The 26,223-nt window shown below is 45.6% G+C and overlaps 2 protein-coding genes and 1 long non-coding RNA gene across 5 annotated transcripts in view; 2 read left to right on the top strand and 1 right to left on the bottom strand.

The window, feature by feature from the left end:
- Positions 1–1,054: 1,054 nt before the first annotated feature.
- On the bottom strand, positions 1,055–5,170 carry DAZAP2 (DAZ associated protein 2). Of its 2 annotated transcripts, none has more exons than XM_028125627.1 (4): positions 5,063–5,170; positions 3,910–4,028; positions 3,322–3,490; positions 1,055–2,508 (listed from the first exon to the last, which is right to left on the bottom strand). In XM_028125627.1, the coding sequence occupies exons 1-4, from the start codon at positions 5,073–5,075 to the stop codon at positions 2,186–2,188; spliced, it is 624 nt and encodes a 207-aa protein (XP_027981428.1). In that variant the 5' UTR covers positions 5,076–5,170; the 3' UTR covers positions 1,055–2,185. The 2 variants fall into 2 exon arrangements, with proteins under 2 accessions (XP_027981428.1, XP_027981427.1); XM_028125626.2 differs by having other exon boundaries at positions 2,261–2,508; positions 3,245–3,490.
- On the top strand, positions 4,818–17,905 carry LOC148163751 (uncharacterized). Its single transcript, XR_015768854.1, has 3 exons — positions 4,818–5,355; positions 12,019–12,172; positions 17,693–17,905. It is a non-coding gene; the product is annotated as an uncharacterized LOC148163751 (long non-coding RNA).
- A 2,432-nt stretch (positions 17,906–20,337) lies between these two features.
- The window catches only part of POU6F1 (POU class 6 homeobox 1), a 29,856-nt gene continuing 23,970 nt past the window's right edge, over positions 20,338–26,223 (top strand). For both annotated transcript variants that reach the window (XM_028125608.2, XM_028125605.2), the window contains exon 1: positions 20,338–20,568. The gene's annotated coding sequence lies outside the window, so the exon portion shown is untranslated. The remainder of the gene's footprint in view (positions 20,569–26,223) is intronic.

The following is a 26,223-nucleotide window of genomic DNA, read 5'->3' as shown; positions in this document are numbered from 1 at the left end:
AAAAAAAAGTTCCCACAACAATCTCAGGAGTTTGAAACAAAGATGGTCGTGGGAAGCTTGTCCCAGGGGTGTCATTAGAAACATACCCTGGGAGATGAAATGGTTTTACCTTCCATCCTGGCAAGGGCCAGAATTTCCCAGACCCATTCTTTTTTTTTTTTTAAGGTGTACTTATTTGAGAGAGCGCATGCTCGAGAGAAAGCATGAGTGAGGGGGGGAGCGGTAGAGGGAGAGAGAAGCAAGTTCCCCACTGAGCAGGGAACCCAACTCAGGACTCCATCCCAGGACCCTGGGATCATGACCTGAGCTGAAGGCAGATGCTCAACCAACCGAGCCACCCAGACACCCTTCCCAGACCCATTCTGTGTATACACAGAGGGAACCAGAAACAATCTCCCCACCACTCTTCCGACCAGTGTCCTTTGAATCAAGCCCACAGAAGCTTCTTGGATCTAACTTAGTCCCCAAATGATATGTGTTTAAAAGACCCAGTGTTTTGATAGAAATCATAGCTCCCCAAATACCGTTTACTTTGGAATTAAGCTAAATCTCCTTTGAGGTCTTAATTGTTATTGCCTCCATTGTCCAAGCTCAATTCCTCCCAAGACCCAAGAGTTGAAGAATCAATTTTGACAATCCCAGTTTTCAGTATTTTCTCCACACAGAACTTTGGAGAAACTGAAGGTCACCTTGAACTTACACAGACTGTCATACTAAAACATTTTTCTCAAGTCAAATTCTAGAGCAAGTTAGGACAGTCAGTCGTTCCCTTATTTCTAAGTTTATGTTCTGAATACCTCTGGCATAATAGGCTCTTAAGAATCTGAAAGAGCTTAGGAAGTAAAATGAAGAAAAGTAAAGCACCTAGAATGGGACTCATGAAAATGGTCAAATCTTGGCCACGTACTCCTGAATTTATTTCAAAGGCTTCATTTAAAAAACAAAACAAAACAAAAACCCAGAATGACAGTAGCACCTATCTGAATTCTGGGTGGGACATGAAAGATACATGGAAAAGAAATCTAAAAACAAGTTGAGTAAAGAATCCTTGAAGTGAGGTGTAATGCAACTTCATCACTTTATTCAAATCTTCAAAATAGTCTTTATTCTACATTTTTAGTATAAAAAATCCACAAGTTAAGTGCACCACAGTGTAGAGAGAGACATACAACGCTGAACTTCCATAACAGTCAATGGTACAGTCAAACATCACATGGACCGAACACAAAATTTAGATGAACTGAAATTATAAAATAAAATAAAATCCAATTGCAGAAAACAAAAATCAAAATATTAAGGATCCCTGAAATATTCTTAACCCTAATGAGATTTCACTGGACTCAAGTCATTTTGTAGTGAGGGATTCATAACATGACCCCATTAACCCAGCTGAGGAATTCTCAGGAGCCGTGAGGGCCTCCATCAGGTATTCTGACAATGAACGGTAACCAATTTTTGGATGGGAAAACCTCCCCTAATTGGGCTCTGACGTCATCCGGCTTTTGAAATGCATCTTCCTCCTTGCCCCCACATTTTAAACAAACCTGTTTACAGTACAGTTTGCATTGACACCCTTTGTTCAAATAGAGCTCTGTTTTTCTGGCACCGAAGCAAATTGGGGTTTGGTTCATGGATGAAGAAACAACCTATGAGGAGGGTCCAAGAGGCACCCTCCACTTTTGCCTGAGGAGATGCAAAAGCAGAAGTAACGGGGCCTGTGCTTGGGGCACAGAGGGGGTTTCAGAGGATCCTTGTGAAAGACTAGTTAAAAGATGGCAAGTGGGGACAAGTGCAAGGAGAGAAGGAAGTTAGTCTGACTGGCTTTCTGTCCTGCACCATTGATTCAATGGAGATTGGCGGGAAGGAACTGGAAGAGACTAGAGGTGAGGATGGGACATGGGGCAAAGAATGGAAAGGAGGGAAAGGCAGACAACTAATGCGTTTCATTTATAACAAGTAATAGAAATCAAAGACTTAAAGGAGATTAAAGACCAATCAGAATAATTTGGCAACTTTAATTCTTAGGAAGATCAAAGTTCCCTCCAAACCTAATTTGATGTTTTATTAACTAAGAGCAAAGACCAGTATGGTACAGTATTACTCCAGAGGAATTAAAGGAAGATCCTTAGGGCTGCTTTACCCACATTCATTTTATGAATGGATGCCTCCCCTACCTCAAAATGCTTTAAGGAGGTACCGCTACCATTACATGGTTCCTTATTAAGTTTGAAAAGTGCCTGAAAGTTTGGGCACCAGAAAGACACCCCAACAACATGTGTCTAAACTGCAACTTCAGGTTAATATGACTAAAGCAGTTACATTGTGAGAAGTGCTGAAGGTATGTGATGTCTTTCCCGGCACAGAGGTGGCCTTGGTTCTTCACCAGATGGTGTAGCCACCATCTGAGCCACCCATGAAGAAGTTTCCCTTCCGCTGAGTTACGAGGACATTGGCTCCCTGCATGACTGCAAGCTGAGCAGCGTTGGGAGGGCATCCAGGGGGTGGAGGCTGAAAGGAAAAGACAAGGTTGACTGGGCATAGGGCAGCTGAGACAAGGGAAGTGGGACACAGGTGAAACAGGATCCGTTAGGAAGATGGCAATGTGCTGACCAATCGCATCTTAAAGCTAGTCCTACCACCAGCTTGGGTTGTAAAGCACGTCTGTATTCTCTGTGAACCCAAAGATACAAACAGGAAAGAGCCTACCACTCATTCAAAGGCGTTCTCACCTCATTTCAGGCATATGGTTTTGAGTGGTAGGACCTAGCAAGGACCATCTGGGCTCTAATTCTTATGCATGGGCGAACTAAGCAGGAAACCGGACTACAACCTCTAGCATCTTTCCAAATGTTACTTAAGAGGGACTATGCTTTCTCCATTTTTAATCATCTTGTTTCCCGATGGAATGCCATGCTGATGGCAAACTTGAAGTAAATGTTTATGGAATAAATAAGGAATATTACTAGACCAGTACCAAACTGGAACTGAAAAGGCAGCAGGCAGGACTCCTAAGATAGGAAAACAAAGGAATCTGGTTAACTCAGACCGCAGGGTATGTGCCACATGCTACTAACTTTCCATAGTTCTCCTGCCCCCCTCATCTGCTTTCTGCCTGACCACTGGAAATCAGTGGTTACACTAATACCACAGCTATTATCCAGGGACGGTGAAAGGATGAATATGGAATCTCTTCAGAAATTTAAAACACACAAGAGCTGAGTTTTTCTGGTAAGGTCATACTCACAGGAATGTTGCCAGCGGTAGCCCCAGCTCCAAATCTGGCACCTGCATCATACCCTCCTTCCACCAGCACTGCTGAACCAGGTGGATAGATGGGACCAACTGGATAATAAGCCATAGGGATTGTGGAACCTAAAGGTCCAACAGCCACAGATTGGGCCATGGGAAGATACAGTGAGGCGCCAGGAAATGCAGCTGACATGGTGGGGACTGTGGCAGCCCCTGGGTGCACAAAGCTCGGACGATAGAGCTAGAAGAGGTAGAAGAGAAGGGAACGGGTTACTTTAAGACATTCCAATTTTAGATCTCTTTCATGAGTCTCTTTCATGAGTCAATTCTTAATTCTCCTTGTGCAGATTACGCTGTGAGTTACACAAACTGCCTTTCCGCTGCCACTCAGTATTCTCTTGGGTCACTTCCTGCTATAGCTAATGTTAGGCTCAAGGAACGCAAACTCATCTTCCTAACCTCAGCCTGTGCCAAAAAACAAAAAAATCAGATAATGCCTTCTCAACCCCAGCAGAAATTGCTGAAGTATACAGTTTCAGACTGTTCATGTGAGCACTCTCTACTCTTTATGGAGTTAATAGATATGTGGAGTCAGGCTTAACTGAAGACTGAAAATGTGATCCCAGAGTATTCAGTTCAAGTCTAGTAAACTGGAAGCACCTCCGAGTAGGCAGGTGGAGCATCAGTATAGGGTGGAGCCTGAGGAAGATGCAAGGTCTGAGGGTACACTGGGTTCCCAGGAGGCTGCACAGGGTAGGTTGGCTGCGTTGGATATTGACCTGGAAGACAAGACAAAAACGCACGTTGCCTACCATACAGAGCCACCAAAATGGGGCAGAGCATATTAGGTAGCTAACCTAGCGGCAGCAACCAGATTTGTAAACAGACTGCTCTGGAGGGCCTGATTTTTGAGGCCAAGAAAATAAGCATTTTCTTTGCACCCTTATCCCACTTACATACAAAGATGTTGGATTCTAACTGGCCATATAAAGGGCGCTCTTCCCATTAGCACACTGGTGTAAGGGAAAGTCTAGCTGAACTCAAGTTTCTCCATCGATGCAGGCAGGGCAGGTCTGGGCACCCGTTCCTGCCACTGTACCAACGGGAGGTACATCCTGCCTCCGCTCTGGGTGGTCTTCACAGGCCTGGTGTAACTGCCCACGACCTCGTTGAGTCACAGTGGTTATGATGATTTGCCCCATAGATTCCTACTCAAGGTCGACTTCCAAATAGATGAGTGGTGGAAGTGAACCTTCAGACTTGAGAGAAGATAAAGGAAAATGTCCTAAGAAACAGCTGAGGATCGTGTTCTGCCAGACACTAGTACAATCACAGGAACCGGGAGAACTTCGGGCCGCCATCGAAGGGAAGGGGAGAGACCCTTCTGGCCCCCTGGCCCGCCCACCAGCGCCGGCACCTCACTAGTTAAGCCCGGGCGCCAACCTCTGGTTCCGGAGCGCAGCGCCCCGCCTCCGCCGGCGCTCCATTGGCCTACCCAAATCCCTGCTCTAGCTCCCCATTTGCTCCTGCAGATGCCCATCATGACAAGCCTTTCCCCCCCCCCAACCCCTCCACCCGAGCCCGCAGCTCCAAACTGCGCCACAGAGTTTAAGGAGGAAAGGGCCGAGAAGGAGCGAGTAGCCGTAGTTCGAGGATGACGAAGGCGTCTGGAGCAGCCCCCGGGACTGCAGCTGGTCCAGGACCGAGGCGCAGCTCGCCCCAAGCCTAGCGCTTGGTGACCCTGAGCTCCGGGCCCACTCGCTCCAGGCTAGCACGAGTCCCCCCGACGACCCCAGCCGCCCCCTGTCCTTGCCTTTGCTGTTCATGGTGGCTGCTGGTCCGGTTCGGCTCGGCGTCGCGGACGGTTATTTTTTTCGTCCTCTTCCTGTTCGTAGTCACTTCCGTGTCACGTGACGATTCGTCCGCCTAGCGTCACCCGACGCCCGAGCGCCGCTACCACCGGAAACCCCGCCCCTCCGCCGGGTCTCCAGTAGCTAGAGGAAGGGCTCGCGTGGTCCCGCCTACTCGCGAGCGTTGGCACCGCCCCTTGGGTCCTGTGTTCCAACCCCCACCCGCGCCCCACGACGGGAAGAAAACCAAATACAGGTATTGTCTCAAAACAGGGCTTTTTTTTTCTCTCTTGGGCGCTCGGAGGCAGAACCATTAAACCATTCCCCGGAACCTTTTTACACCTACGCGCCTCAACTCAAGGTCACCTCACCTTGACAGCCTTTCCACAAGGGGCATGGATTTCTAATTACTTCTCTAACTGAAACATGCTCCCGAAACCTTGACCTATCGCTCAGTTTCCCTTCTACGAAGCCCGACTTAAGCCTCAGCTCCGTCCAGATTTATTTTGCCAGTCCGGCTGTCATCTGTCCTTTTCTGAGGTAGACCATGGGCGGAAACTTCGCTGCCTTGTCTGTGCCACCGACAGGTGCCAGTTATTTACTTGTGTCGCTGTCTTTCTTACCAAAAGGCAGGGCGTGCTCTGCTGTGTCCTCCACGGCAGCTATAGCACTAAAACCCGCACACTCGCGCTACCCAGGGAGTGCTTGTGGCCCTGCCCTGCCTTTGGTACCTGTTACAGGTGAGCTGTATGGTGCCTTGTGTATATTTTCTGTTTCGTCTCGCCCCTAACCTAATTGTCCTCAAGGGCAAAGATGCCATCCTTGAGGGCAGCAATTAAGGTTTTCCTTACATCCTTCATTTTAAAATATGCCTCCTGTGTGCAAGTACAGAGATGGAACTGAACAAGACATTTTTTAATTTGGTTCAGACTAATACTAGTATTGAAAAGCCTGTAATATTTACCTTTTCCTGTATTTCTGACTCTAATCTTGAAGGCAGCATAGTGTTAGACATTCACTCATTCAGCTTATTTGTGAAACACAGATGCCATGTACTGTTCTAAAACAAAACAAAGCCCTTGCTCTCTTGAAGTTCACCTTCTGGTGCCGGCGCTTGCAAACACTTTTGACCACAATCCATAATGCTATGCTTTAAATCATGACCGAGCATACACACACATTTATAACAAAAATTTTTGACCTAGTACTTACCCTGCGACGTAACAGTGCACTGTAGTATTTCCTGTTCTCGTGTTTATTTTTTTCAGATCTGGTTGTGGTTTCTCATCCCACTAACAAGTCAGGACCCACAGCTTGAAAAACATTGTGTTTTAGTAGACTTGTATCTCCAGAGCCCTGTACTTTTCTTTTTTTTTTTTTAAGATTTTATTTATTTATTTGAGAGAGAGAGAATGAGAGAGAGAGAGCACGAGAGGGAAGAGGGTCAGAGGGAGAAGCAGACTCCCCGCCGAGCAGGGAGCCCGATGCGGGACTCGATCCCGAGACTCCAGGATCATGACCTGAGCTGAAGGCAGTCGCTCAACCGACTGAGCCACCCAGGCGCCCAGCCCTGTACTTTTCTTAGCATGAAGTTTGCAATCAGTAATTGGTAATGGAGTGAGTAAATCCTTGAAGGTCAGATCAGAACAACTCTTCCCTATATCCTAACTTTTCCAAATCAGATGCTAAATTGATTCCACCCCAAAGCCTGAAACTGGGGAAGTCACTAACCTGTCCTAACCCGTACCCCGTGCTCAAGGCTTCAGAAAATAAAGGACTGAACCTAGGAAAGGTTTTTTTCTTTATTTCTCTCTGTGGCCCTTGGGGACCCTAAAATTGTGTTGACTAAAGCAGTCCGTGTCAGTGAGAGTGTAAGAGGTGGCTCCTAAATCAAGATACTAGTTATGCTTCTCACTCTGTCACCAACTGACTTTGGTCCTCATCTATTCAGCTTCCACTTATCCCAGACTATTTCTTAATCAGATGCTGCACGGGGACCTTACAGATGTAATCCATGTCCATCGCAGACTGAGGAAAGGTGCAGATCAGGAAAGTGTATTTCAGAGAAGTTAAGTAGTTGAACTAAGTTACATAGCTGCAAAGCCAGTATTCAAACTCAGGTTTGTGACTTTACAAGCATTGTTTTTAATTTGTTTACATTGTTTCATCTGTTTACATTGTTTTTAAATCTGTTGCCTCCCAAGGGTCTCAGTTTCATCTGCCAGAAAGGTCACACAATCCTTGTGTCACCTCCAACTCTAGACTCTGTTTTAGGGAAGGAAAGGAGCGAAGGGAAGTCTGAGAGGACAGAGGGGAAAGGGGCAGAGCTGATAACTGGGTTGTAAATTTTGGTCAGGCCCTACCAGGTGTTAAAAATTCAGATGCTTCTACTGGATGGTAAAGAGCCATTGCCCCCAACCATCTCCCCAGTGGTTTGGCCCTCTCTGCTCTGGCCCTCCAGTGGAACCCACCCCAACTTAGGACCTAGCTCCAGCTAAGGCAAGTTGCCCTCAGATTGGTCAGTGCCTCCTCTACAGGATGTTAGTTATTTTGCTTATCACTCTGGGACCTGGGCATAAAGCAGGCTAGGGCAGAGCCAAATGAGGTTTCCAAGAGAAATGGAAGGGTCGCAAACCACTGTTTTCTCTGGCAGATGGGATTAAGGAGCAACTGGCTACTTTCTTGGACAGGAGTCGAGAACCTTTCTGTTTTTTTCCTTCTCCTGGGTTCCCCCACCAAGATGAAATGTTCATTTAGTCATTTATCAGACATCCTTTCTTGAATTAATTTAGCAACTATTTATTGAGCACCTGTGCAGGGCCCTGTGCTAGGCACTAGGGAAACAGTAGTGAAGAAGCAGACTTAGTCACTACCCTCCCAGAACTTAGTCTACCTAAAGTAAACAGATAATCATAACGTAATGTGACTAGCGCTGACATAAGGACAGTACGGGATGTTAGGAGAACACAGATGAGGTGCCTAATCTCTTCCACTGGGCTCAGGGAGGGCTTCCTGCTGACAGTGATGTTGGATAGGAAATCTGAAGGCTGAGTGGAAGTTCAGCGAGTGAAGGGAATTCCTCCAAGAAGGAACAGCTTATGCAAACGCCTGGAAATGAGAGTGCTTATGGAAAGAGAGGACACGAAAACAGTTCAGTATAGCAGGAGCATGGAATGGGAGGTGAGGTCTAGTAAGACATGATGGTAAAGAGAGAAACAGGAGCCAGACCACGCAGGGGACCTTGGAGCTTATAGAGGATCCGATCTTAAGACACTGGATTCTAACTAAGGGCACTGGTTAGCCACTGAAGAGTTTTAAGCAGAAAAGTGACATGATCCTGTTTTTATTTTAGAAATAGCTTTCTGGCTACAAAATGTAAATAGAGTAGAAGGGGACAAGAGTGGAAATATGTCTGGGAGAGCTAGAATACCAAGTAGTAATTTTAGTGAGTGATGATATCAGACTGGCCCAGGGAAATGGCAGGGGGTAGAAAGAAGGAGGGCAGCATTCCAGAACTATTTAGGAGGCAGAAACAACTGGACTAATACTCAGGATTAATGTGTCCAGAATTAATTAAGAGAATTAATGTCAGGGATGAAAACTACATAAAGTGAAAAGACAAATGACAAATTGGAGAAAGGATAGCGGCGATTTGTATCACAAAGGTCTTCTCTCCCTGTCCCAGAGCTCATAGACATCAGTAAGTACATGACCAGCGTTTAGAAAAAGTAGCAAATGACATTTACAGACAGTTCAGAGAAAAGGAAATACAAATGGCTTTTAAACATATGAAATGATGTTCAGCTTCACTCTTAATAAGAAAAACGCAAATTAAAACCACACAAACACCATTATCAGATTGGTAAAATCCAAACATTTGCTAACTTTATTTGCAGTGCTATGAATAAACACACTAATTTATTATTTTGGGGGGGTGTTTTTTAGTTTTTGTCTTAATTCCAGTTAGTTAACATACAGTGTAATATTAGTTTCGGGTGTACATATAGTAATTCAACACTTCCATACAACATTAGGTGGTACTCACCACAACAAGTGCCCTCCTTCATCCCCATCACCTATTTCACCCATCCCCCCACACCCCTCCCCTCTGGTGACCATCAGTTCTCTGTAATTAAGTCAGCTTCTTCTTGGTTTGTGTGTTTCTCTCTTAGTTTTCTCCTTTGCTTCTTTGTTTTGTTTGTTAAATTGCACATATGAGTGAAATCATGTGGTATTTGTCTTTCTCTGACTACAATCTAATTTACTGATGGTGGGAGTATAAATTGGCACAACTCCTATTGGGTTAATTTGGCAATAACTATCACAACTACACAGTAGCAGCCCCACTTTTTTTTTTTTTTTTTTTAAGATTTTATTCATTTGTCAGAGAGAGAGAACACAAACGGGGAGTGGCAGACAGAAGGAGAGGAGGAAGCAGGCTTGAGGCGGGACTCGATCCTAGGACCCTGGGATCATGACCTGAGCCGAAGGCAGACGTTTAACCGACTGAGTCCCACTATCCCCACTTCTAGGAATGGTCCCTACAGATATATTTGCACTCATGAGAAACACTGTGTATAAGGTGTTCACTGCAGCATTGTAATAGCAAAAGATTAGAAAAAACCCGTAAGTCCAGGGCGCCTGGGTGGCTCAGTTGGTTAAGTGTCTGCCTTCGGCTCAGATCATGATACCAGGGTCCTGGGATCGAGTCCCACAGCGGCCTCCCTGTTCCGTGGGGAGTATGCTTCTCCCTCTGCCCCTCCTCCCACTCGTTCTCTCAATCTCTCTTTTCCTTTCTCTCTCTCAAATAAATAAAAATAAAATATTTTTTAAAAAGAAATAACCCATATGTTCATCCATAGGGAATTAGTAAAATCTTAGTACGTCCATACAATTAAATACTGTGTGGCTGTAACAAAGAATGAGAAAGCTCTGCGAAATATTTTTCTAAATAAAAAAGAAAGGTTCAGAACAGTGTGGTTAGCATGATGCCTTTTGTAAAAGAGCAGGAAAACCAAGAATGTTCATTAGCATTTGAGTAAAGAAATTCTGAAAGAATACACAGACACCTATAAAAGTGGTTACCGGTTGGGAGGGGGAGACAGAGGCAGAAGTGAGACTTTTCACTGTATACCTTTAAATTTTTAAAAAAATTTTTAATCATGTGAATGCTTACCAAGTCAAAAAATTAAAACAATGTTAGCACATCTATTTAAATGGCTAATATAAAAAGCCTGAATATTTCAAGTGTTAGAATGTAGAGCTACTAGAACTCTCACATACTGCTGGTAAGAGTGTAAAATGGTACGACCACTTTGAAAATAGTATGGCAGCATCTTTAAAAGTTAAACACACACATAGAACTACCCTATGATCCAGCAATTGGCACTACTACGTATTTACCCAAAGGATACAAAAATACTGATTCAAAGGGGCACATATACCCCGATGTTTATCGCAGGATTATCAACAATAGCCAAAGTATGGAAAGAGCCCAAATGTTCATCAACTGATGAATGGATAAAGAAGATGTGGTGTGTAGGTGTGTGTATGTGTGTGTGTGTATATATATATATATATACACACACACACATACATACAATGGAATATTACTCAGCCATAAGAAAGAATGAAATCTTGCCATTTGCAATGACATGGATGGAGCTAGAATGTATTTTGCTAGGCGAAATAAGTCAGAAAGACAAATGCCATATGATTTCACTTGTGTGGAATTGAAGAAACAAAACGGATGAACATAGGCAGGGCAAAAAAGAAGAGAGGCAAACCATAAAACAGTTTCCTAACTATAGAGAACAAACTGAGGGTTGCTTGAGGGGAGATGGGCAGGGGGATGGATTAGATGGGTGATGGGTATTAAGGAGTGTACTTACGATGAGCAGTGAGTATTGTATGTAGGTGATGAATCACTGGATTGTACTCCTGGAACTAATATTGTACTATATGTTGACTAACCAGAATTTATTTTTTTTAAAGATTTATTTATTTTACAGAGAGAGAGAGAGACAGCAGGGGGGAGGGGCAGAGGGAAAGGGAGAGAGTCTCAAGCAGACTCCCTGCTGAGCGTGGAGGCAGCTCCTGACCCTGAGATCAGACCTGAGCTGAAACCAAGAGTCGGATGCTTAACCAACTGAGCCACCCAGGTGCCCCACTAACTGGAATTTAAATAAAAACTTGAATTAAAAAAATAAACACCAAAATATTTTTTTAAAGGTTTATTTATTTGAGAGAGAGAATGAGAGAGTACATGAGAAGGGGGAGGGTTAGAGGGAGAAGCAGGCTCCTCACTGAGCAGGGAGCCCGATGTGGGACTCAATCCCGGGACTCCAGGATCATGACCTGAGCCGAAGGCAGTCGCTTAGCCAACTGAGCCACCCAGGCGCCCCAAAATATTTTTTTTTAAAGTTAGACGTTCACATACCATATGATCCAGCCATTCTACTCCCATTAGCCCAAGAGAAATGAAAGCATATGAGGACAAAAAGACTTACCAGGATATTTATAACAGCTTTATTTGTAACAGCCCCAAACTGGAAACAACACAATGAACGTCAGTAGGTCAATGGATAAACAAATTGTGGTATCGCCATACAATAAAAAGGAATGAATTGTGGATTCACACAACATGGATAATGTCAGTTATGCTGAGTGAAAGAAACCTAACCAAAAAAAAAGAATGTATACTGTAGGATTCCATTTATATAAAATTTTGGAAAATACAAAATCTGTAGTGACAAAAAGCCTGGGGGAGGAGGAGGGAGAGATGGACTCTGGGAAACTTTGGGGGGTGATGGATATGTTCGTTATCTTGATTATGGAAATGGTTTCATGGCAGAATACGTATGTCAAAATTTACCAAATTGTACATTTTTTAAAAAGATTTTATCTATTTATTTGACAGAGGAACACAGCAAGAGAGGGAACACAAGCAGGAGGAGTGGGAGCGGGAGAAGCAGGCTTCCTGCGGAGCACGGAGCCTGATGTGAGGATCAATCCCAGGACCCTGGGATCATGACCTGAGCCGAAGGCAGATGCCCAACAACTGAGCCACCCAGGTACCCCAAATTGTACATTTTAAATGTGTAGTTTATTGTGTCAGTTATACCTCAATAAAGGTATTTTTAAAAATAATGTTGGGGACACCTGGGTGGCTCAGTCGTTAAGCATCTGCCTTTGGCTCAGGTCATGATCCCAGGGTCCTGGGATCGAGTCCTACATCGGGCTCCCCGCTCAGCGGGGAGTCTGCTTCTCCCTCTCCCTCTGCCTGCTGCTCCCCCTGCTTGTGCTCTCTCTCTCTCTCTCTGACAAATAAATAAAATACTTAAAAAATAATAATGTTGGGATGAAGAAGAGGGAAAAGCCAAGGATGATGGCTAATGAACTACTAATGTGCCTGGCAAGACAGATGCTGGGACCAAAATTAGGACAGAACTTGGTAAGTGCTGCAGTAGAGAGGGGTAAACTGTGGTCTGAGGGCTCAAAGAATCCCTTTGCCTCCCCCTGCTCGGTCCCCACTCCCAAGTAATCAGGCTGGGTAGAGCTTTTTAATGTACCTTTCTTGAATACCTACTATGTGTTCTGCTCTTGACTCATGTAACTGGAAGAACAAAACCACCTTCCATATTCCAGCCCAAAGAGGGAGGGCAGAGGTTTGTGGAAGAATCCAATCTGGCTCTTTGAAGCAGCCTTTTCAAAGCTTTGGCTGGTTTTTTGTGTAACTAAGGGAACAAGGATTACAAGATATATGACTCAGAAATGGACCCTCCTTTCTTATTCCAGGCCAGCCTTTGTAGGAGAGGCACTAACACTGCTCTGCATAATAATGCAAAGGGCTAACTCTGCTGTGGCTGGGGCAGCCGAGTAAATCCTGGGGCAATGTCTCTTTTGGGGTTTTGATCAGTTTTTCTCAATGTGAAATCAGAAGCCACCTGCATCAGAATCATCCCATGCTCATTAAAAGTGCAAAGTAATGGGAGTAGTACAAACACACATCGACATTTGCCAGTTTGGGGGTGGAGATTGCATTTTCTTCTTCAAGGTGTGTGTTTGTGTTCAGAGGTTACTTACTTTCCAAAAGACAGAAGAATAGAGCCTCATCTGTATCTCAGTCTGGCCAAGAGACTGGGAGGGTTCTGGACTTGGGTGCCAGCCTCCTCTAGCCAGTTCTGCGGGTGGACTGTGTGCCAAAGCTCACTGGGACACCTGCTCTGTGGCGCCTTTCCCCTGGCACCACACACACACACACACACACACACACACACACACACACTTACCTCTTCCAGACTCACACACACACACCCATTCACCTCTTCCAGACTCACACACACACACCCATTCACCTCTTCCAGACTCACACACACACACACACACCCATTCACCTCTTCCAGACTCTCACACACACACACACACACACACACACACCCATTCACCTCTTCCAGACTCACACACACACACACACACACACACACACACACACCCATTCACCTCTTCGAGACTGAATTTGTCAGATTTAGGGAAATATACTGGGGGTAGCTGAGGAACAAGAGGGAGGAAGGGCCTGGGACTTCCCAGAAAGAAGTGGATGTTTGAAGGAGTTTCTAGGGAGAGAAGCAGACCCGAGGACAGGGAGCCAGGTTAGGGTCTGGGCCACCTCCATGAAAGGAACAGACTCTTTAATAAAGATTGAACTCCTCAGCTGTTTTTCACTTGGATTATAGGAAAAGTTAAAGGCAAATTTTTAAGCTTTCCCTTATTCATTGGAATTCTCTTTAGTAGTCCCCCAACCCTCTTTGTGTAAAGAACACTTTGTGTAGTCACGTTGGGGAGAATTCATAGCCCTGCCCCACTGTGAATATAGTTGCATTTCATCCAGAGGAACCACACCAGGCATGCTAGGCTGTGACCAGCAGCCAAGTGAGTGGCCCAGGACCAAATGGAACAGAAGGTCAAGCAGAAGATTTGGGAGACAGGCGTGAGACAAACCTTGCCTTGCATTACACTTCCCCAAATACACTAGAGAGAGGTGACCCTTAAAATGGAGAGAAATACAAAAAAAAAAAAAAGACGAAAATGCTGACACTTGGGTTTCATATACATTATCTCTGTCGACAAAACCTTAGAAGTGAGTGTTATTCCCATTCTACAAATGGGAAACTGCAGCTTAAAAAAGCTAACTTGCGCAAGGTTACACAGCTAGTAAGCGGCCGTGGTCACATCTGAACACAGATCTGTGGATCTGATTGGATTATAATGTCTCCTACTTGCTCCTGTGGCAATGGGGGTTTGCTGTCACACCAGTTAACTACCTGTTCATGCCCCAGGGACATCTGTTAGTCTTCATTCTATAGAACTTTGTTTTATTTGATGCCTTCAAGCCTATCTGCTTCTGTAGTTCACAGAAATAATCAAGATGTAATAAGGAAAATAATAAAATCAAAGGTTCCTGGAATACATTGTGAAATGCTTCTCTCTTGGGAGTGGTGGGCTTTATCATCCAGAGGACTTAGGAAGACAGAATATAAAGAACATGGAGTGTGAAAGAAGATGTACGCTCTACTGCTGGTCTGCTCACCAGCTGTTTGGCCTTAGACAAATCACTTAACCTCTCTGAGCCTCAGTTTTCTCATCTTGAATATTATTCCTACCTCACAGATTTGGTATGAAGGTCAAATAAGATAAATGATAAATACTTCTTGAGCTATAGAATGCAACCTGTCTCTTAGTTAATATAAGTATTAACTCTGTCAGATTTGCTGAAGCTGCTCTTTTATTGCAAGGAAGGATAGCCCCTCTGGCCACTTCCTGGGCACAATCTCTATGCAAGCAGGAATCAGGGGCCTTTAGCCAAGTTAAATGAATGGTGGTTGACTCTGCCAATTTATTTCCTACTCCAGGCTTTCTTTCCCTCTTATCTACACATCTGCATGTCAGGAATAAATTTCTTTTTCCTACAATATCATTTTTTGATGGAAACTTCCAGACTTACTCAGATGGGAGAAAGGAGGGGGGAGAACAAAAGACCACATTTCTTCAGCATTTCAATCAACAGCCTCATTTTCTTCTAACAGTTGAAGTGAACTTCTTATGAATAATGGATGATAGCCTGATGAATATGCACACAGCCTATTATGCCTGTGAGGTTTGGTAAATAATTTATGAGCTAAAATGTTCCTCACCTTGTTACTGTACAAAAATTATGAAAAAAAACCACACATATTTACCCTTTGAGCTAGTAGGGTGATCTGTCAGAGTGACAGCAGCCTAGTAATACCGTTCTACATAATTGCTAAAATTAAAGTAAATAGAATAAAATATATGCATTTCAGGGTGGGAGGTCTGTAAAAAAAATGTGGAGTTGCACAGCCATACTCTGTGTCACATACAAGTTTTCAAAAACTCTGGCTTCTCAGGGGAAAAAGAAGAAGAAAAAAAAAAACCCTCTGACTTCTCACCTTAAAATATCCCGCATTGTTGACAGTACTCAGGGACCTCCTCCTCCATCACCCATTCTCACAAGGACTTCAATATGACCAGTCAGGATGGGCAACAGTTTCCTTGTTTCATGAAAACTGGCTGACCACAAGCCATAACGTGGTAAAATTTAAGCCTCCAGAGATTTAAAAAAAAAAAATCCTAATAGCTTTCAGAGAGAACAAGCAGGTAGCACAGAGGGGAATGAACTGGCAGAGGAGCACTTAGAAATGCATCACTGTCTTCTCCCAGTTGAGAGCTTTTTCCTGCTGACCAACCTGCCTCCCTACTGTTAACCATCCTCCAACTCACTCCCACCTGCCCACGCCTCATTCCCTTAGCAACGGCAGTGATGCCTTTAATCTGGTGATTAGAGAGGGGGAGGGGCAAAATTAACTATGGACACAAGGAAGGTGTTGGGGAAAATAGGCATGGATCCTGGGGAAATTTGATTGTTCCATGACAATTTTTGAAGACCTGAAACTGGGTTAGTTCTCAAGGCAGGGAAGATAGGACACCAGGGATTATTTGCTCAGATTCCCAGGGCTTTCTAGGAATGGAGTACAGTGCCAAGGGAGACTCTTCCTGTCAACAGCCTCTTGCTGTCCCCCTGATATGCTTAGTGCTTGGAGATGAGACAAAAGAGGAAACATAAGGCCCTGCCCCACATCTGTTGGGGAAACCAATATATTCTCCAGAAAAAGAATGGCCTATAAACTACAAATTATATAATGAAGTCATTGGAACAATGATGTAATTAAAATAATATTAATTAGAACAATGTATTATTCAAGAAGGCTTTGGGAGGAGATAAACCTTGAGTGGAGTTTGAAAAGAAAGAACCTAATTAAACTGAAAGATTAAAGGTATATATGGCCAGGCCTTCCTGATGTGGGCCCTGCCTGTCTTCCCAGCCCCATTTAGTGCAACTCCCACTTGCTGTGTTCCAGCCATATTGATCCTCTTTCAGTTTCTTGAAGGCCGAGTTCTTCTTGCCTCATGGCCTCTGTGCCCTGCCTCTGCTTCTGCCTTTGCTGTTCTTCTGCCTCCTGCTTATCCTGTCGTTTACACTTTGCCTTTTCTTTGACCCCTTCAGAGGTCTGCCCTGCCCTGCCCCCCAGCGTTACTCTTTTGTACCACCTTGTTTTCTTAAACATCGGGTGTAATGATATATTTGTGTTTATTTTTTTGTTGAATGTCTGTTTCCGTAGTAGACTATAAATTCCAAGGGAGCAGTCTGTTTTGTCTTCCACTGGACACTTAGCACCCAGCCCAGTGTCTGGCACACAGTAGATAATAACTATTTGTTAGAAATGTAGGCTCAGAAGACATGGGACGTGGGAGTTCAGGAGAAAAAGAAAATGTGCAAGAGTTTTCTTTGGCATGGGAAGCAGAAGGAAGCCACTGGCAAAATTGCTCTCTACCCATCCATGAAAATATTTATATTGTTGAAGCTTTTTTCTGATTATCAAATATATACTTATTTGTATATATACAAATATATACAAAAAAGACTGTACTGCAAATATTAAAAAAAAAAACAAAACTGTATTACAAGGGTTGGAGGGGATGTGAAACAACTAGAACTCTCATATGTTACTACTGAGGACATAAATTGGTTCAAACACTGTTGAAAACCAGCAGAATCTACAAAAGTCAAATATATACTCCAAACCTAGCAATTCCACTCCTCAGGATTTACCCAGGAGAAATGAGTGCATATACTTACCAAAAGTCTTGTACAAGAATGTTCATAGCAGCTTTATCCATATAAGGGACAAAAACAGGAATAGCCGAAATGCCCATCAATAGTAGAATGGATAAATTGTGGCATAATTATGCAATGGAATACATACAGCAATAAAAAAAGAACTAACAGTACTGCTAGACACAACATGGATAAATCTCAGAAACATATGTTGAGTGACAGAAGGCAGACACAAGAGCACATACTGTCTGATTCCATTTATGTGAAGTTCAAGAACCAGCAAAACTAATCTATGGGGACAGAATTCAGAATAGTGGTAACTGGGAGTTTAGTGACTATCAAGGAGCACAGGAGAGTCTTTCTTGGGTGTTAGAAATGCCTTTTTTTTTTTTTTAAGAAGGCTGCATGCCCAGTGTGGGGTTTGAACTCACAACCCTGAAATCAACAGTCGCATCCTCTACGGACTGAACCAGCCAAGTGCCCAGAAATGCTCTATATCTTGTTGTGAGTAGTGATTTATAATTATGTAAAAATTCAAGTTGTACATTTAAGACTTATGCTGTCTTATGCACATGTTAGACCTGAATAAAAAAACATACAAAAAAGTTAATATATGCTCATCAGAAATTCAAGCAATGCAGGGTGCCTGGGTGGCTCAGTCGGTTGGGCCACTGCCTTTGGCTCAGGTCATGATCCTGGAGTCCTGGGAGGGATCGAGTACCTCGTTGGGCTCCCTGCTCAGCTGGGAGTCTGCTGCTCCCTCCCCCCTTGCTTCTCCCTCTTGCCCATGCTCTCTGTCAAATAAATAAATAAAATATTAAAAAAAAAATTATCCTTGACATTTACGTCATTCAAAGCATTTGATCTGTGTGTAGCACCAAAGCAAGTCACATAAACTAAGAGTTTCTACCTTCGTGTAACAACGTTCAATAGCAACTGTGCCCCCTTCACACAGAGTAGTAGGAAATACAAAATGATTAAGTCACAGCCTGTGCTCTCGAGGAATTTACAGTCTGAGGGGAAAGACCATTGAGACTACGGACAGACCAAACAAAACTCCCAAGAGCTGTAATACCATGACGTGTCAGAGTTTCACAAGGCCATTAAAATGGATGCAACTATGGGACACCTGGGTGGCTCAGTTGGCTAAGTGTCTGCCTTTGGCTCGGATCATGATCCCAGGGTGCTGGGATCCAGTCCCGCATCGGGCTCCAGCCTGCTTCTCCCTCTACCTGCCGCTCCCCCTGCTTGTGCTCTCTCTCTCTGATAGATAGATAGATAGATACATAGATAGATAGATAGATAGATGATAAATAAAATCTTTTAAAGGAACGGATGCAACTATCATACAGGGACTGATACCTTACAACTGTATAGAGCTTATAGTTTTCTAAGTGCTTTCACATACAGCCTCTCTATTAAACTTAACCCTATGAAGTAGTGATTATAGATAGAACTCTCATTTTGTAAGTAATGAAGAAGTTAAACTGCTTGCCTGGACTGTGAGCGGAAGAGCTGAGACTCACACCTAAATATTCTGACTCCTAATCCACTGGTTTCTTATAAATCTGCCACCAGGGGTATCTCCTCACCCTCAGGTAGAAACAGCGAGGAGCTAGAACCCGAGCCCTGCGGGCCAGGCAAATGATAATATCAGGCCTCAAGAGGAAACCTTCCGTGAGCAGGACCCCTGGGTGTGAGCAAGCTCCAGGCAACATTCTGGAAAAGTGTGTAGTAGTGATGGTGTGGAGCCACGTGATGCTCCTCCTCTCTCCTCCTCCCCTGCAGTGTCTTCCACCAGGGGGCTTAAAGAACAGTCCTGGGAGGGCTGGGGGCTCCATTCCCTTCTCCTCTATGGAACAGCGCTCTCCCCGCTCTCCGTTAACCACCAAATGGCGGGGGGGGGGGAGGGGGGACGAACAGGCGGGCAGAGAGGTGCACCCAGACTGACAGCAGGCCACCACAATCACTGAATTTACAGAACCTCCCTCCTCAATTCTTCTCCCATCGTTCCTTCTCTTCCCCTTTGGTCTTCCAACTCCTTCCCCTTCCGCTTGTCAACTACTCCAATCTGCTTTACCCTCGGCCGCAAACTCTACCTCTTCGAATCCCTTCCCGTTAGCCTACCTTCAAAGGCCTCTAGAGAAACCAAACAGTCCGCACCATCACCATCAGCGAAGCAGAACGTCGTTCTTCTCCAACCTACTGAACTGTCTCTTTTTTTTTTTTTTTTTTTTACATTTTCTTGTCCACTTGGACAAGAAGGCAGGGAAGTTGTCTTGACAGCCCACAACCAACCGCCAGTGGGGTGAGAGGGGAGGGAGCATTCAGGACCTGGGTCCCCTCCGTGACATGGAGCCAGGGCACAACCAACGGGAGGTTCGACGCTGGCTGAACGCCCCCTTAAGCCCCCCACTCCTGTCTCGAGCTGGGGTTCTGGCTCGGGGCTTGGAAATGGACCTGAACTTGACTTTCGACGATGAGGAGCACGGTTGACTAACTAGAGAAGAAAGGCGGCGGTGGCTGGGAGTCCCCGCCCCAACCCTAGGCCGAAGGGAATGTGGCATAGGGTCCCCACTTCGGACTCCCTAGCTCCTGCTCCCACTCTCGCACCTTCCAAAACGAAAGCACCTCGAGCAGCACCTCCGAAGGGGCTGCGTGACCCGCCCCCACGGACCTTCCACTCCAGTCCGGGAGGAGAGCTGGGGCCTCCCAGCGTGACCAAGGGCTGAGGGTGCCCACCCCACCCCCACCCCTCCTCGTTCCCGGGTCCCCAGATCCCCTCCCTTCCTCCACCGCCCGCCCAACCCGCCGCCCCCGGCGGCTGGCGCGCGCGGTGCAGCATGCGGCAAAGCTCTTTGCATAAATTATGCTCATGACGCAGCAGCTAAAAAAATCCAAGTAGCAGAAGGAGGGAAAAAAGGGGGGGGAGAAAAAGGGGGGGTTGTGGAAGGGGGGAAAGAAGAAAAATATATATACCTGCCCGCCCCCCCCAGCTCCCCCTTCCTGCTTCCCGGTCGCCCCCCCTCCGCCCCGCGCAGCCCGCGGAGTCCCCTTCGGCTCTGCCCAGCCCGGCCTGGGGGCCCGGGGGTGGCGGCGGGTCCCGACCGGCTCCCGGGCCGAGCCGAGCCCAGCCAAGCCGCACTGGCTTCTTTGTCTGCGGGCGGCGGCCGCCCGGCCCCGGCCCCAGCCCCCTGGCCCGAGCTGTGAGATGAATTTCTAATCGGTGGCCGCCGGGCACCCGGGGCGAAGGCGGCTCGGGCTCGGGCTCCGGTAAGTAGCGGGGTCCGGGGCGGGGAGGGGTTTGCACGGAGGGGGAGGGGGCCGGGCAGGGGAGGTTTCGGGTTTGGTTAATATGCAATGCCCGTAATTAGCATAATTTATATATTTATGATAAAGAGAAAAAATGCCGCGGGGCCGGGGTGCCGGGATGCCGGGATGCCGGGCCGGGGCGGCGGGGAGCTCTGGGAAGGAGACTGCGCGCGGCCGCCCGCCTGGGGCCAGAGACCCCGGGGGCCGCGCCCTCGCCCGCCAGCGGGCCGGCGGGGACCGGGGGAGGGGAGGGGGCGGCCGCCAGGTGGACCCCGTGGGGAGCTTGGACCCGGCCCCTCCCCTGGAGCCCAGGTGGGATACGGACCGGAGCGGACGTTACATACACAGAACCCGTGGCGACCTGGAGCGGATTCCCGCCCCACCGGAGAACCCGGACGCCTGGGTTCCCGGCAGTTAAGGTCAACTGGGTCGGCCTGGGTGACCTGTCACAATTCTCCCCAGCCACAGTACCCAGGGAGGACTGGTGGGACTCGGGATTAGGAACCCAGCCGTTCCTGGAAGCGTGGAGGAATGGTGGGAGGGTCGCCATCGAGCAGAGCATAAGCACTTCATAAATATTTAATAACAATATTATTATTAACAAATAGTCATAATAATGGGCCCGATATGTGCTTCCTGGCCATTCTCACCTGGCAAGGCCAAGGGAGCCCCAGGGAGCCTTGTAATCCCCACTCAGCCGTGATTGGAAGCCTAAAACCACAGAATAGCCTCAGCTGCAGGGCAGGGGGGAATAAAACACGGTCAGGAAGCCTTTCTGGGCAAATGAAAAGAAGTTCTTTGCAGAGATTGTAGCCTCATCTGCTCTTCCAGATTCCTTGCTCCAAAAGTAGAGGCTGGTCTTTAATTGTTTATGGACATATATCCCTCCTCCCCTTATTTTGGTTTTCTAAGGCAGCCGACAGTGACAAGCAGGGCCTTCTGAAGAATAATTCCATATATTCCATTTTGATTGAAGTCCTGGTGCTCAGGGTGATATTTCTGTGACCTGTTTTTTGTTTTGTTTTAGCATATGTGCAGTAGAACTTCGTTTCGTTCGTTGGTCACACAAAAATACCTAGTATGTGCCATGCTCTAAACAATACAGATAGAACTTACCTTGTCATGGAGTTTTCATTTCAGTTTAGGTGGCGGTGGTGGTGGTGGTTAGGGGGTCAAGGGAAGGCAGATAATAAACATGAAAGCATACAAGGTAATATCATAGAGTGATAATGTGTGTGTATGTGTGAGAGACAGAGATGAGCTATTTCTTCTCTTTTGAAGGTACTACCTAGCAACTAAGAAAAAGTGAATCCAAAGAAATTTGCTTCGCTAAGGGTTCTCTGCATTATGAAGGAACATGGGATAAGATTATATCCCTCTCCCCAAGATTACCTGGCTATAAAATCATACTAGTAATCTTTTCTATTTTTTAACACTTTACAGTTGAAAACATTTTTATATGCGTGCTTTACTTCAACTAAAAATAATAACAATTATTATTTTACTGAGCCTGGGTGGTTCAGTCAGTTTAAGCATCCAACTCTTGATCAGCTCAGGTCTTGATCTCAGGGCTGTGAGTGCAAATCCTGCATTGGGCTCCACGCTGGGCTGGGCGTGGAGCCTACTTTAAAAATAACAACAATAACAGTAGTAACAGTTACATAGTGTTTGCTGTGTGCCAGGCCCACTTCTAAGTACCTTACATAAATGTTACCAATTTAAACAACCCATGAGGTGGGTACTATCATTTAGCCTCATTTTACAGATAAGGAAACTGAGGCTCAGGGAGATTACCTGAGGGGAAGCAGTACTCAACCAGGGTCTTCTGCCTTTAAGCCCCAAGCTCTTTCTGTCTCAAAATGAGGATCAGTGAGGATCAGTGAGGCCACAGAGGGAATGGGAGGGAACCTGGATTGCCACATTAGGAAGGAGTAAGAGTGGTTAAGGTTCTCCAGAACTTATTGCCACTTCTTTGAAATAATTTTTAAGTAGTCCTAGGACTGTGAATAGGGCAAAAAAAATTGAAATAGGATCTGTGTTTTGAGGGAGGAGGTAGGAAATACGAGGAGGGCAAGTGACCTGATTTCTTGGTTTATATTTTTGGCTCATAGTCATTAACACCCCCCCCATTATGTACCAGGTATTATACTAGGCACTGGGGTATGTATTTTTTTAATATTTTTATTTATTTATTTGATAGAGACACAGCGAGAGAGGGAACACAAGCAGGGGGAGTGGGAGAGGGAGAAACAGGCTTCCCACGGAGCAGGCAGCCCGATGCAGGGCTCGATCCCAGGACCCTGGGATCATGACCCGAGCCGAAGGCAGACGCTCAACGACTGAGCCACCCAGGCGCCCCAAGCACTGGGGTATGTTAATAAGTGGACATGTCTTCTTGGAGCTTACAGTCTAGTGGGGGAATATACCTACTTTTTATTTTCCACATTTCATTTGCCCCCTCCCTTCACCCTGCCTAGGGTGAATCATGCTTCGGGACAAGGGAAAGGGCACAGGAGGAGAAACTAAATGTGTCCTTATTAAACTAGTGTTTACTGTTTGCCTATTTATGTCTAAGATTATACGTGATAGTTTGGAAAGGAGGAATTAAAGTTGTTCACTACTTTCCTGTCTTTTTTCTCCTTCCCTTGTTTCTGGCCCACGTGAATGCCTAGCTGGTCTGTCAACAGCTTACCAAGCTATTTATCTCTGCTACTGGATGGAGGTGGTGGGGGGCGGGGTCTGGAGGAGAACTGAGAGTTTTCATTTTCCAATGTGTCCTGATCCCTGGGGGCCAGAATAAGCCGCTTACAATTCCGGAGAGGAAGTTTGGTATTGTGTTAGAAGGATAGGGGTCTGGGATAGGTGGACACTGTGTTGAATTTTGAATCTGCTATTCACTTTCCTGTGCCCTTGGGCAAGTCACCTGACCTTTCTCTATCTCCACTTCCCTGTTGATAAAACTGAGGATCATAATAAAGCCCCATGCTAAGCATTCCACTTACATGATCTCTTGTCACCGTTATAACAACCCCGTAAGTTTTTCCCATTTAATCACCATTTTAAAGATGAGGAAATTAGGGGCGCCTAGGTGGCTCAGTCAGTTAAGCGTCTACCTTCAGTTTAGGTCATGATCCCAGGGTCCTGGGATCGAGCCCCGCATCGGGCTCCCTGCTCCGCGGGAAGCCTGCTTCTCCCTCTCCCACTCCCCCTGCTTGTGTTCCCTCTCTCGCTGTGTCTCTCTGTGTCAAATAAATAAATAAAATCTTAAAGAAACACACACACACACACACACACACACACACACACACACACACACAAACCCCCACATCATCATCATCATCATCATCATCATCATGAGGCTCCTTGCTCAGCGGGGAGTCTGCTTCTCCCTCTCCGTCTGATCTCCCTCTCCTTCCCTCCCCCCTTCCCCACTCATGCTCTCTCTCTGTCAAATAAATAAAATCTTTTTTTTTTAAAGATGAAGAAATTAAGCTTCAGAGAGATTAAGTCAATTGCCCAAGATCACACAGTTATTTCATGGCCAAACTGGGGTTTGAATCTGGGTTTCCCTCCAAAGCCTCAACTTTCTATCTATAAAAATGGGAGTAATAATAACTAATTGTTCTTAGTGTTTTATTCAATAATCCCGAAGTAAGCTCTCTTATTATTTATCCCTGAGAAAACAGAGAAGTAACCTGCCCCCCTGTGGAAAGTCACACAATTGGTCAAGTTTCATTGTGGATTGGCACTATGGACTGGGGGCGCTGGTGTCCCAGAATCAAATAATAGTTAATATACATTGAATCTTTATTCAATTTACTGTAACACTAGCCCCATTTCAAATATGGTAAATGAGGCATAGAGAGGTGAGGTCCTTGTCCAAGGTCTCACAGCTAAGAAATCTTAAAACTGAGAGATGAATCTAGCTTCTTTTTTTTTTTTTAAGATTTTATTTATTTATTTGAGAGAGAGAGAATGAGAGATAGAGAGCAGAAGGGCAGGGGAGGGTCAGAGGGAGAAGCAGACTCCCTGCTGAGCAGGGAGCCCGATGTGGGACTCGATCCCAGGACTCCAGGATCATGACCTGAGCCGAAGGCAGTCACTTAACCAACTGAGCCACCCAGGCACCCTGAATCTAGCTTCTTAACGGCTACACTAAATTGAAATGAGATAATGTATGTAAATTTTTATAAGAGCTACCATTTTCAGAGCCCTTACTATGTGCCAGGCATCAATCTAAACTTTTTACATGCATTAATTTATTCAATCCTCGCTATAACCCTATGAAGTTGGTGCTGTTTCTCGAATTTTTTCAGATGAAGAAACTGAGGCACAAAGGTTAAGTCATTTGTCCTGAGGCCCACAGCTGGTAAATTCCAAAGCTGAGATGATGAACCCGACACAGTCTGTCTCCAGAGTGTGCTCACTATAATACTATGTGTAAAGGTCATGGGTCCCAGTAAACTATAAATGATTATTATTCTTCAGCAGGTGTAAGCAGGGAAATCTGTGTCCTGGGACCAGAAATGGAGAAGGATGGAAGGACATGCAGAAAATCCATCAGGCAGCAATGACTTTGAGGTGGCAGCCTCTCTGGAGTCTGGCAGTTTAAGAAAAGGGCTGATAATACTTGTGTGCAGGGATGTGGTGTTCTTCACACCAGCTACGAAAGCTGTGTGGACCACCAAGGCAGTGTTAAGTGGGGGAATTCTGGGCATATTGGAAGGAAGGGCCAGTGGGATTCGGTGAAGGAGCAAATGTGAGCAATAAGAGAGAAGGCAAGGATGATGGCAGGGTTTTTGGCCTGAGCGTCTATGGAAGGATGAAACTGCCCATTGGCTGAGACGGGGAAGGCTACATGCAGGTGGAACAGGTTTGGGGGCACCTGGGCGGCCCAGTCGGTTAAGCATCCAACTCTTGGTCTCAACTCAGGTCTTGATCTCTGGGTCGTGAGTTCAAGCTCCGTGTTGGGCTCCACAATGGATGTGGAGCCTACAAAAAAAAAAAAGAAAAGAAATCAGGAGTTTGGTTTTGAACATGTTGAGTACAAGATGATATGAATAATCAGTAGGCTTTTGGATTTCTGAGGCTGAAGTTCCCAGATAAGGTCCCAGCCGGAGATTGAGATTTGGTCCTTGTGTGACTGAGTGAACCCAGCTAGGGAGGAGGTAAAGCGTTGATGGCACCATTCAGCTCAGCCCTAGTTACCCATCTATGCCAGTCTCCTGCATGCCGTCATTGTGGTCTTTTTGAATGGCAGCTCTGCAAGAGGTAAGTGCGTACACAATTTAAATACAAAAGGAGTGCAGAGCTGGAGATACTGATGCCAACAAACAACGTAGCCTGAGAGAATAAAGTCAAATTTTTGAAAGGCGATTTTCTACAATAAATGTGGCTTTCTTTCAATTAACTACAGGTAAAACTAATTTCAGCTTAGCCAGCCATTCCTTAGAGTCCACTAACTTCACGAAGAGGACCCTCTGCCTCCAAAATTGACTGTATAGTGAGAAGGTATTTTACACCTTGAAAACCTCAACCACATGAAGTGTTAAGGGAGGGATGAAAACCACAGAAATGAGTCTAAGTTAAAAGTCTGCATCCCACACGAGAATTTCC

This window comes from Eumetopias jubatus, unplaced genomic scaffold (assembly GCF_037043125.1).
Source record: "Eumetopias jubatus isolate StellerSeaLion01/CBP00866 unplaced genomic scaffold, mEumJub1_p1.0 scaffold_8, whole genome shotgun sequence".
NCBI lineage: Eukaryota > Metazoa > Chordata > Mammalia > Carnivora > Otariidae > Eumetopias > Eumetopias jubatus.
Note: the sequence above shows the minus strand (reverse complement) of the source record. Positions and strands in the feature narration are given on the sequence as shown.